Genomic DNA, 12,072 nt, shown 5'->3' on the forward strand with positions numbered 1-12,072 from the left:
TCCTGGTGCTGTAAAATTGACACCTTCCAGTTCAAACATCTCCATATGAAGGTGAAGACAGCACAGCAGGTAACTGGGGGACAGATGTAAACTTATGTGCTCTCTCTTACACTGTTTTCTCTGTTCACCATTAGATACCCTAATCTTAGATGTTAGATGCAGATGACATTATATACACCCAGAGGCCAGTTGGCTCAGTAACTTTCACACAGAAAGTATGTATGCATACATGCATGTATGTTTGTTTATTTATCATGTTCACGATTCCCCTAAATTAGACAAAATTGTGGACCTACTTGTGATTTACTGTTGTTTAATAACGAAATAGGGTATATATACTAAGGTATATTGCGAAAATAGATATTAAGATATTGTATATTAGATATTGTATATTAAGTACAGATTTAAAAAATGCTCTGCAAGAAAACTGAGCGTCTGAGACACATCAATACATAGAGAAACAATAATGAGAGAATGAGCGTCTCATTCCAAGAGCATTCCGTCTTGTATCAAAAGGTACATTCTCAATGTGACCACAGTGGGTCACTAATGCGCTCAGTGCAGAGTGTGTGTGGAACTGTGATCTGTCAATGTTAGGTATGGGTGTGATTGATTATTGACCTTTAAACATACAAAATATATATAATTAAGCGTATTCCTCCCTAACATACATTTTATGTATTCCTGCTGTTTATAGTAATTTACATTAAAAAGTTCGGAGAAAGAGCAGCTATGCCTGAGCGACTATGTGCAAGACGCTCCAACGTTTGCTTAGTGCGCATGCGCTTTATGATGCGCTTGACATTTTCTGCAAAATGCTACGTCTGTGGAGTTGAAGATAAAACAAATACAAACTTTCATCGAAATGATGCACGTTCCACAGAACGTGTAGAATCGCTAAAGTAAGTTAAATACTTTTGGTCTAAGTGGCTAAAAAAAGAGAGGCGTGACGTTTAATTAATCAAATTGCTTGAAATTGTATTTACTTCCACTAGCTTGCCTGCTAAACGAGCTGTCTGTTTGATACACTACATTATTTTAAAGTGGGTTCTGAGCGTATTTTAAATTAGATTAAAGGTAATAATAATAATAATAATAATAAAAAGATGTTCAGATTATGCATTGTTTGTTCAATATCTAAACTCGGTATCAATTGGTAATGTAGCACAATTACCATGAAAATGTAACAGCAGCTTGACAACCACAAAACATCAGGACGAACACAATGTACTGTTGAATCAAAGTGCCACTGCAGACATATATTCCATTAATTCATGATTATTAGAAGCATTATTGCTATCATCTACAATTTGATATTAAAGCCTGTACAGTTCATTTGAGCTTGTCTGCCTGCAACTTTTGACAACAGATCATTCCTTTTTGCAGTACATATAGTGAAAATAGTGTTTGTTCACCCAAAAATGAAAATTATCTCATCATTTACTCACCCTCATGCCATCCCACATGTGTATGACTTTCTTTCTTCTGCTGAACATAAACAAAGATTTTTAGAAAAATGGTGGCCAGAACATTGAATCTCCAAAAAGCACATAAAAGCAGCATAAAAGTAATCCATACGACTCCAGTGGTTAAATCCATATATATCCAGAAGCGATATGATGGGTGTAGGTGAGAAATAGATCAATATTTAAGTCCTTTATTTACTATAAATCTCCACTTTCACTTCCACATTCTTCTTTTTTTTCCCTTTTTGTTTTGTTGATTTGTATTCTTCGTGCATATCGCCACCTACTGGGCAGGGAGGAGAATTTATAGTAAATAAGGACTTAAATATTGATGTTTCATACCCACACCTATCATATCACTTCTAAAGATATATATTTAACCACTGGAGCTGCATGGATTTCTTTTATGCAGCCTCAAGATTCAATGTTCTGGCCATTATTAACTTCCATTTTATGGACCTAAAGAGCTGAAATATGCTCTTAAAAATCTGAATATCTTTATTTGTCTTCTACAGAAGAAATAAAGTTATACACAACTAGGATGGCATGAAGGTGAATTTTGGGTGAACACTTCCTTTAAACCTGAGGTTATATTGTTATTCAGCAAAGTAAAAAAATATCCTCTTGTGGTTTTGTGTCCAGTAATGCTGTAGAAACTGTCATCCACTATCATGCTGAGTCGCCTTCAGGAGCTCAAGAAGGAAGAGGAAACTCTTTTGAAAATAAAAGTCATGCTGCAAGATCAGCTGAATAGGCTTAAGGTAAGACCTTGTGTGATGTTAGAGCCCATACAAAAAGTATGTTTTTTTTTTTAAACATTTCACAATAACACACACATGCACATACATACTGATATATGCATACATAAATACAAATGATAGATTCAGTGCAGGTTTAACAGAAAACTGATTGTCTTTGCATTTGATCATCAGTTTGAAGAGGGGACCCTGAAGTCAATGATCAATGCTCAGTCTGAAGAGAACCCAAATGAAGCCCCTGTCCCTGAGGTAAATAAACACAATGATTTAATCCCATGTTCAAGACTGTGTGAACAAATTAAAGAATTTAAGAATCAGTTATGGGGGGGGGGGGATCAACATTGTTTGACCACTAATATGAATATGTTTTATGTTAGGTTAATGTGCAATTAATAGGCAATGGACATTTATGGCCATTAAGATGTATTTTTATTATTAAGATTTATGTTTGTTGTGCACAGGTGGAAATCAACCTTGATGACGAGAGTGAGATCAACCAGACCAAACTAGTATTGGGTGCTCCAAAAGACTACGACATGGAAGAGGAAGAGGATGATGAAGAAGAAGATGATGATGATGCAGACAATGACCTCGAAATGGTGCCAGATGATGAAGAGGAAGACGAGGACTGCTGACTGTTCCTTGAAAAAGAGAATGTTGCAATGTGCACATATGGCATGCTGAAAGATAACTTTCACTCTCTATGTCTTAGATTGGGGTTGCTTTAGATAAACTGTTGGTTCACCCATCTATAGAATCATCCCAAAAAAATAAAAACTACACTGTTATTGTATTTTCTTAATACATGTAAATGGTAAATTAAAGATTGCACCAATCATAGTTCATGGTGTTGTTCATTCATATTATATTATATTGAGATTGAATTCAGTATGATTATGAAGCTGATGGTAAATATTGTGTATGTAAACCATGTGTTCATGTTGTGGACTTGCAGACGTATTTTTCTATTTAGAAGAGCGATTGTGTGGAATAAGTTGTATGTATTCGTGGGCATGAAAATTGTTCTTGCTGAGCCAGTATTATAACTTTTTGTACTTCATGTGAAGCATTGTTAATGTACAAGAGTACATTTTTAGAGATTTTAAAAACAGTTGTTCTACAGATTTTCAAGGTGCTCATTTTAAATAAAGTGGAATTGCATTTAAAAATGTTTCAACATAGTTGAAACATAGTTTCTTTAACAGATTGGTGCATATTGATTCTCTTTTTCTGATTAGGATGCACATTCAATGTCAATTGCCTCGATGTTTATGTATGATGCGTGAATGACATTTTTATGTCACCTCCTAGGTACAAGGTAATAAAGACGAATGTGATCAGCAATGATTTCTTGTCCCTGTTGGCCAGCATTATTGATAAAATCATTTACATTCTTTTTGAGAATAGATTTGTTTCCTCCCAACCACAGACTGAACCTGCAATGCAGTAAAAATGCTAGCAGCAGTTCAGCACTTTCCAAACTGCTGTAAACAATGTACTACACGTCATAAAATGAGCAGGAATAGCTATTGAGAAAGGTGGTGGCACAATATACTGCCAACAATGACAGTTCAACATTGTTTTCAGGATGCAGAGAGGTGGTTTCCCTCTGCCTGTGAAAATGTATCTTTTTCTTTCCAATAGGGCATGCAAAATAGATGACTGCATACATAAAATGCTTCGTTTTAAATTGAAAGTATGCTAAGTTTTAAGTTTAATGCTAAGTTATACTTTAGATAAGACAAGTTAGAATAACACTATATCAGAAACATTGCACCACTAATATTAGAGAAAGACATTTATCTTACACCAGTTGTATAATACAGTACTTAGGGTCAGTTTATCCTTCACTCCATGTGCCATCATTGTTATATAAAACACAGGAGTATTAGCCTTTCCAACATTAACTTTGCTTACAGAGTAAAACCCTCATTTGTAATAGATATGTCCACCATTGCAAAATGTGATCACAGTCCATTGACCCTCAATAAAGCTTTTGGTTCTACATTGGTGTCATGAGACAACCATCAGTACAGGATAGTGTTGTGTTCATTTTTGAGGAGACGAAGTCAAGTTTTTAAGGTAAATATTGTATTTATTAACAAGAAAGAATAAGTACAAAATTAATTTCCCCAGCTGGGGATCCTGTCTGCTTCACCCGTAAAGTCAGCTTAAAAAGACCCTGTTTCTCCTGTGTTCCCTTCTTTTCTACATTTCTGACCCAGGGTGTGTTCCTTTGTTCTCAGTTTTTTACTCTTTTGATTGGCTTATTTTTGCCACAGGGGCATCTCCAATATTCTAAGAGATAAGTTCCAATCATTCCGTTGGTTCGTTTTTGCCATAGTGGGATTACTGGTTTTGCCTCCTATTGGTTCATTCTTATCAGTTCCTTGCTTAAAGAATTTCCAATGTAGAAATTGTTTCTAGGTACCCCTTATCTCCTGTGTCAGAAATGCAGCTGCAGTATATCACATCTTCACATTCAATTATCCTTTTAGCGTTTTTGGTTTTAACATATATATTCTTGTTAGTTACACACATCATTCATCATTTGTTAGCAGGCATACATTGTTTAAGATTTGTCACACACATATATACTGATTAAGATTGTAACACACAACAATAGTGCTTTGCCCCAGGCCGAACAGTAATATACTCTGTATGAGAGGTGGATGTGTGAATCAAGGTGTTGGATCATTTTCTTAAATTTGAATGAAATTTCCACAAGGAATCAATGCAACTCCTGGGAGAGGTATGTGTACAAAAATCAGTGATATCAGCTGGTATGTTCAGTTTGATATAGGTTTGAGATGTTTGACTAAAAATGAAAGTTCTGTAATCATTTACTCCCACATGTTGCTCCAGTCCCATATGACTTCCTTCTGCCTAACAGAAAAAATCCCTGGCACACCAGCAACAGCAAGAGAGGAGTAGACAATTTTATTTATATAAATTCCCCACCTGCATCCTAATCTACAATCCTTCCTTCATGATCACGCAGCGTGTTTTCATGAGCTGAATGGGAGGCTAAACAAAAAGTTAAAATGTGATGAGACTGCATCATACGCCAGTGAAGTGTGTGCAAGCCATTCGCACATCACGAGCCGGCAGCGCTTCACGTTCAGTTAATCATGTAAACGTGCCTGCTTTGCTTCAGTCATGCTGTGCAGATGGCAGCCTACATTCAGTGTTTAATTTGTTTCTTTTTGCTTTCAAAACACGTGATTTAATAAGGAAAACACCAATATTAATACTTGAGATTTCCAACCCAGCATACAGTTACACCTTCCTTAAACCTGCAGTCAAACTAAAATTACATTAAACGATTAAAAGAGAAAACATAAACCCACATCGTGAGTCTATTAAAAATATTAATTAAACCTGGGATGTAAAATATTTTGCTGGTGTAATTCACCGGAAAGGGCTAAATAGTTGATCAGCTTGTGATGCCCGAATGGCCTGCATGTGCAGCACAAGTGTAGTCACGCTTTAATAATGTTAAGCCTCCCATTCAGCTGATGAAAACATGCTGCGTGATCACGAGTAAGGATTACATGAAGATGTAGATTGGAATACAGGTGCAAAAAACGTCAAACAATATAGCCTGCTCCACTCTCGCGGTTGCTAGCGTGCTTGTTATTACATGATTACAATGACATAAGATTCCACACAATTTCGTGATCAATAATAAAATAAGCAAATTTGTGGCATTACCTGTGTTAACTCATTTTGTACAAAAGGAACAAAAGTTTCACTCAAATTGTTATGCTGATTATGTCATTTGTAATGAAAAATAAACGATTATATTAGAAAAATGCAAAATAGAAAAATGTTCACAAGTGGACTCATACTTGGGGAAATCACATACATTTGCATCTTTTTGTTTTTTGTTGTTGTTGTTTTTGTCAAAAAGTTTGTCGACCCCTGTTCTACACCCATTTGACTTCTGTGGTGCACAAAAGGAGAAATTAGGAAGAATGCACATTCATTACCATACCGTGAAAGTAAATGGTGACTGAGGCTAACATTCTTAATAATGTCTCCTTTTGTTTTCCACAGAAGAAAGTCACAGAACAACATGAGAGTTAGTAAATGATTACATCATTTTCATTTTTGGGTGAACTATCCCTGTTAGGCCTACTGTAAATTATTTAGTATTCTAGTATATTGTGCAGTTCATTCAATAACCTCTTTAGAAAGCCATTATATAAGCTTGTCAGTTAGTTCCTTTTCTGTTAGCATGTTTATATCTATTTATATTTTAGTATACAGTAATATGTATATATTTAAGTCAATTCAGAATATGGTTATAATTCCTCTGAGCACGGTGAGTAGCACTTCCTGAAGCCTTTTAACTTTAGCACAGTTTGGTACGGTTTGATTACAAAACAGTTCCCGGCCTGGATTGCTGAACCTCCTATTGCATTCAGAATCTCCATACTCCTTTTGCATTCGCAGGTCAAATTTGACCAGGAGGAATTCAAGCTTATAAATAATTCATAACCTGATGTTTTTCATCAAGAATGATATAACTGTTCTTACATGTAAATAGTAAAATTTGACCCACGAATGCATAAGATGTCATTTTTTTTTTAAATGGTTATAAAAATAATAATAATTTTGTATTTTGATAGTCTTGACAAAGTTTGGTTCCCGTAATAACAATTATCTGGTATTTCAAAATTATTATCTACCTCTCCCGGGTCAAAAATGACCCAAAAGCAATAGGAGGGTTAAATGTGCTGGTGGCGACTCACAGTTGGTCATTTGCCCAGTCAGTCTCAAAACTTCCTCATTTTGCAGCACCATGATGGAAAAGAAACCATAACCGTGCCAACAAACCCTGATCGATATGGAACAGCATGGTTCCACAATGAGATCCGTTGGTGGAAAGTCACTTGAATACATTTAATTCATTAGCTGTATTGATGGAGTTGATATTAGAAATGGAATCCAACACTTATTTGAGGTTTAATCATTTATGGTTCTATCTGTACATTTTTGCCAGGTGTTGCAGGACAAGTATGGAGGTTGGCAGAACATCAGCATGGTTAAATATTTCAATGACTTTGCCAAACCTTGCTTCGATCGATTCGGGGACCGTGTGAAATACTGGATAACGTTTAATAACCCGTGGGTATGCTCCCTCTGTTGATCACTGCTTAATGCAGCCCATTGAGGAAATGTGTATAATTTATGTATAAAATATGCTCATTTATGTGCTTGTGTATCAGTCAGAGGCAGTGGAAGGATATGAGACTTGAGAAAACGCTCCAGGAATGAGTCTCAGGGGCACTGGGGCCTACAGGGCAGCTCACCACATCATTAAGGTGACAAGACACATCACTGCCTGGGGCACACGTCAGAGGTGTGTAGTAACATGCTACATATACCCCGTTACAATTATTTGAGTAACATTTTGGAAAAAATTTACTTTTATGAGTATGTTTAATTGTGGGCCCTTTTTAATCTTACTCAAGTACATTTATAATGAAAAATGTTTTACTTTTCCTTTGTTAAAATGGGCAACGTTCCTGCGTTACTTTACTGGTTTTAATTGAATAAATGTAAATAAATGTTTAATTACTGAGAGATTTTTGAAAGGGACTTTTACGACAGCAGATTGTAAAGCTGTGCTCTGTAATTGGAGTTGAGTCCACCACTGCAGCAGCAGCAAGCGCTCCAAATAAACACTTTCTTCGCTTCACATCATGAAAAAGAGTAGTTTCCTCATGCAGTGCCTTCATTTTGCAACAAAACAAGTGGACATTTCAAGATTAAAATTGCAGTGCCATAAAATGTGACAATTATGATAACATGGGCTTGTCTGTGTCATTGTCATTTTCAGGATGATTCTGTCAAGGAGAGTCATTTTATTTGTATAGTGGTTGTAATGGTTGGAGTTGGCATCAGTTCATCCTCTGAAGTCCATCATTTAGTCATCATCTCACAGCGACATATAGCAGCGGAGTCCAACACGAAGCAGGAATGGAGCTGGATCCAGCCGGTTCTGGTGACCTCAGGATAGGAGTCCCGAGGTTGAGACAAGGGAAACAAATAAAAAAATATTAGCATAGATGTCATTCAATTTATTGCAGAGTTATATATAGATCATGATCAATGTTTCTGGTTTCTGGTTCCGGCAGACCCAACTAAAGCAGCCTAATTGTGGGTTGAAGGATAAATTAGGTGTATGCCTTGCTAAATAGATGAGTCTATAAATAAAGTATGATCTTGTTTTGTTTAATTCAGCATTACATATAATTGGGCCTATGGAACATTGTTCAAATTTTTCACCATAATAATTACTAGAAACTGGTTTCCAAAATTCTCTTCTAATTGACAGATGCGTTCAAATCTTACAAGCTTCCTTAAAGTGGTAGTTCAACCATAAATTAATGTTCGATCATAATTTCCCACCCTCATGTTGTTCCAAACTTGTGTGACTGTGTGAATGCATGTTAAATATGTATTATGTAATGGAATATTGGGGCGTAATCATCTGTTATGTTTATGTGAATGTAACTAGTTACTCACTACTTGAGTATTCTTTAAATTGGATACTTGATTAATATATATTTTTTTAAGTATTGATAGTTGTTTATTTGAGTTTAGATTTTGTGTACACTACCCAGATCTGCAGATTGTACTCTGGCATTTCAAGGTGATCAGAATGGAGTATCTCCAATACTTTTTGATTGGTTTGGTTTACTTATAGGCACATGCTAAGATGTGACACACTTACGATTCTCAGTGGCGAAGCAAACATCGAGGTATGATCTTACAAATATCTCCTTTTGGTCAGGTTTACTAAAATGTGACACACTCATTGAGACTTCTTTTTGCTGGTCTGCTGATTCCTTCTCTAGGTATGTTTGGAATTTCATTGTCTGGAGACTGGAGAGAGCCGCTTAGAGACAATTTTACATTGGCTGGTTTGCTACACCTATCTTCTATGGGGAATATCCTCAAGTGATGAAAGATTTCATAGGTAGGCCTGCTACTGTGAAATGGTTAATTCACCCTAAAATGAGAATTCTGCCATTATTTACTCAACCTTATGTTATTCCAAATCCAAATTTCTCTCTCTTTCATGGAACACAAAAGAGATGTTGGGCAGCATCAGTCCCCATTCACTTTCATTGTATTAAAAGAAAATGCAATGAATGTAAGGTGGCTGAGGTTGTCAGTCACATCTTTTGTGTTCCATGTGGTTTAGAACAACATGGTTGAGTTGGGTGAACTATCTCTTTAGGTAGTAAATGGTGGTTGAAAATATGAGCTTTAAAATGGCACAGATCAGCATTTTGATGACACCTTTATATCTAAGGAAGGAAAAGTGCACAGCAGGGCTTGGGAACATCTCGCCTCCCCACCTTTTCCTCTCAGGAGAAGAGCTATATCAAAGGCACCTGCGACTTCCTAGGTGTGGGGCACTTCACAACACGCTATATCACCAAAAAGAACTTCCCTTCCAACTGTGGCAGCACCTATTTCACAGACCGGGACATAGTGGAGCTGGTCACCCCACGCTAGCCGCATCTGGGTTCAGAGTGCTCTACTCTGTTCCTTGGGGCTTCCGCCAAATGCTCAACTTCATAAAGGTGCACAAAAGCTGAGTAGGCTATGACCTGTATGTAAAAGCCTCTTGTTTCATATAATTTCCCCATGCTAAAGCATTAATCCGTATTTAAGCTTAGTATTTTTTAAAAGAGATAGTTCACCCAAACATTGTAATTCTCTCATCATTTACTCACCCTCATGCCATCACAGATGTGTATGAATTTCTTTCTTCTGCAGAACAAAAATTTAGAAGAATTAATAACTTTAACAGTTTTATGTCAAGAATGGTGTGATGAGATCAACCTAAGAAGATTTCAGTGTTTATCGTTATGCCCTTGCTGTAGACTCAGTATGGGAATCCAATGATCTACATTACTGAGAATGGTGTCTCAGAGAAGATGATGTGCACAGAGTTGTGTGACGAGGATACAGTATTTCAAGGATTACATCAATGAGATGCTAAAAGGCAAGTGATCCTTCTTAAATGCTATTTTGGACACCTGATGTAGATTTTAAAATCTCAAACTTTTTACCTATAAGGTAGGTGGTAGGAATGTGGTGGAAGTAAAATTATTTGCATTTTAATAGTTTTTCTCCTGCAGCTATCAGGGATGGAGTGAATGTGAAGGGCTACACTGCCTGGTCCCTCCTGGACAAGTTTAAACGGGATGAGGGCTATTCAGATATGTTCGGCTTATACTATGTACACTTCAGGAACAAAAACAAACCTTGCTACACCAAGGCCTCTGTTCAGTACAAGTGCATCATTAGGTCCAATGGATTCCCCAATTGGAGAAGTACCTCTAAAACATTTGATTTAAGATACTTATTAAAAGAGGAGTTTATAATTACCTAAAAATCATTCAAAAAAAAATATAGAGTAGTGTGTCCAGTATCTCCCTGATATGTTTTAAACATTTGTTTAACTGCCATGATGAGGTAACCTTGAATGAGAGTATCTGTTGTAGCATTTAAATATTATTTTGATTCAATATTTACAGAGAGAATTTATCAGTTAAACAGTTGTGGGGACTATGCCAGCAGCCCCCTGTTATCAAAAGACAAGAAAATGACAAATCCTAAACGTATGTCTTGGAAAATTGCCAAGATTATTATGTAATTTGCATATAAATCGCATTTTCTAATTATCGTGTTATTATGAACAAAATTCGAATCATTGTCTTGGACACATTCCAATGTTTATTTTCAGTTAATACAAAACAAGAGAATTTAATATATAAGGGTTTTTTATATAAACTATGTATTAAAGGTGGTGTAATTACAAAATGTAACGGGCAAGTTAAATACTACATAATTGGACAAATTATAAATTGCATCTTGAAAGGGGGGTCCATGTGAGAGGATCCATATGTAACAGACAGAAAAAGAAGAAATTATGAGACAATGTATGTTCTGAATCAACATTGGCAGGTTGAGAACTGGAAGAGGACAGCTACAGAGACTTGCTCCTCCAGCAATCAGTTACTGGCTGCAGGTCAGTGAAGCATTGATTGAAACTTGTTGAAAAACAAGTCAAACGGGGCAAAAAAGGAAAAAAAAACAATTTGTGGATCACAACCTGAAAACAAATCTAGTAGCCTTTAATCAAGAAAACATGGGTACAAATTCCCTTTAACAGTGCATGAGAACATTCCTAGTCTTCATCTGGGACTCCGCTGTTTTATTATGCTAACCCCATTTGTGGTTTGACTAGGTTTCTCCTTAGCCACTTGTGTCCATAGGGAATTGGTATGCTTAGCATGAGAACAGATTGACAAAGACATTGGTGGAGGTCTAAAATGGAGACCAAACTGAAACCTCTAACAGGATTTTTCTTTGTTTGCCCCTCCAGCTAGAAGTAAATCCAAGGACAATAAGGATCATGCAGAGATGCCAAAGGTTTGGCCAGTGCATGATGAAGTTTAGACACTTGGGCACATATAGAAGTATTGCATTCTTTTCTTTTTGGTTTGGCAAATTCCCGGCAATGTCCTTAAAAGCCTCCAAATGATTGAATGGTTTAGTCAGTTCTTGTCTGTCCTGTGTCTTGAGAAATTGGAATGTCTGAAATCTTTTGAAGACATATAATGCCAGCTTCACTTTTCAATTTTAAAGGGTTCTATTATACATAAATACTTAAGTGCCACAACATTAGACAAATAGCCACATCCGATATATGGTCAAGATTGTAAACGAAGTCATGCTGCTGACACATGGTGACTACGTAGCGCTTATATGAACTTTAAGGGGCAGTACACTTAAAATGTTAGTTGTATAACAATATT

The 12,072-nt window shown here is 36.3% G+C and overlaps 1 protein-coding gene and 1 pseudogene across 1 annotated transcript; both read left to right on the forward strand.

The window, feature by feature from the left end:
* The first annotated feature begins 782 nt into the window (after positions 1–782).
* Positions 783–3,562, forward strand: LOC127661901 (snRNA-activating protein complex subunit 5-like). Its single transcript, XM_052152858.1, has 4 exons — positions 783–902; positions 2,109–2,227; positions 2,399–2,473; positions 2,686–3,562. Exons 2-4 carry the CDS (start codon positions 2,138–2,140, stop codon positions 2,857–2,859), a joined length of 339 nt encoding a protein of 112 aa, XP_052008818.1. The 5' UTR covers positions 783–902; positions 2,109–2,137; the 3' UTR covers positions 2,860–3,562.
* A 3,564-nt stretch (positions 3,563–7,126) lies between these two features.
* On the forward strand, positions 7,127–11,713 carry LOC127661475 (lactase-like protein; annotated as a pseudogene).
* Positions 11,714–12,072: the final 359 nt, after the last annotated feature.

This window comes from Xyrauchen texanus, chromosome 21 (genome assembly GCF_025860055.1).
Source record: "Xyrauchen texanus isolate HMW12.3.18 chromosome 21, RBS_HiC_50CHRs, whole genome shotgun sequence".
Taxonomy (NCBI): Eukaryota; Metazoa; Chordata; class Actinopteri; order Cypriniformes; family Catostomidae; genus Xyrauchen; species Xyrauchen texanus.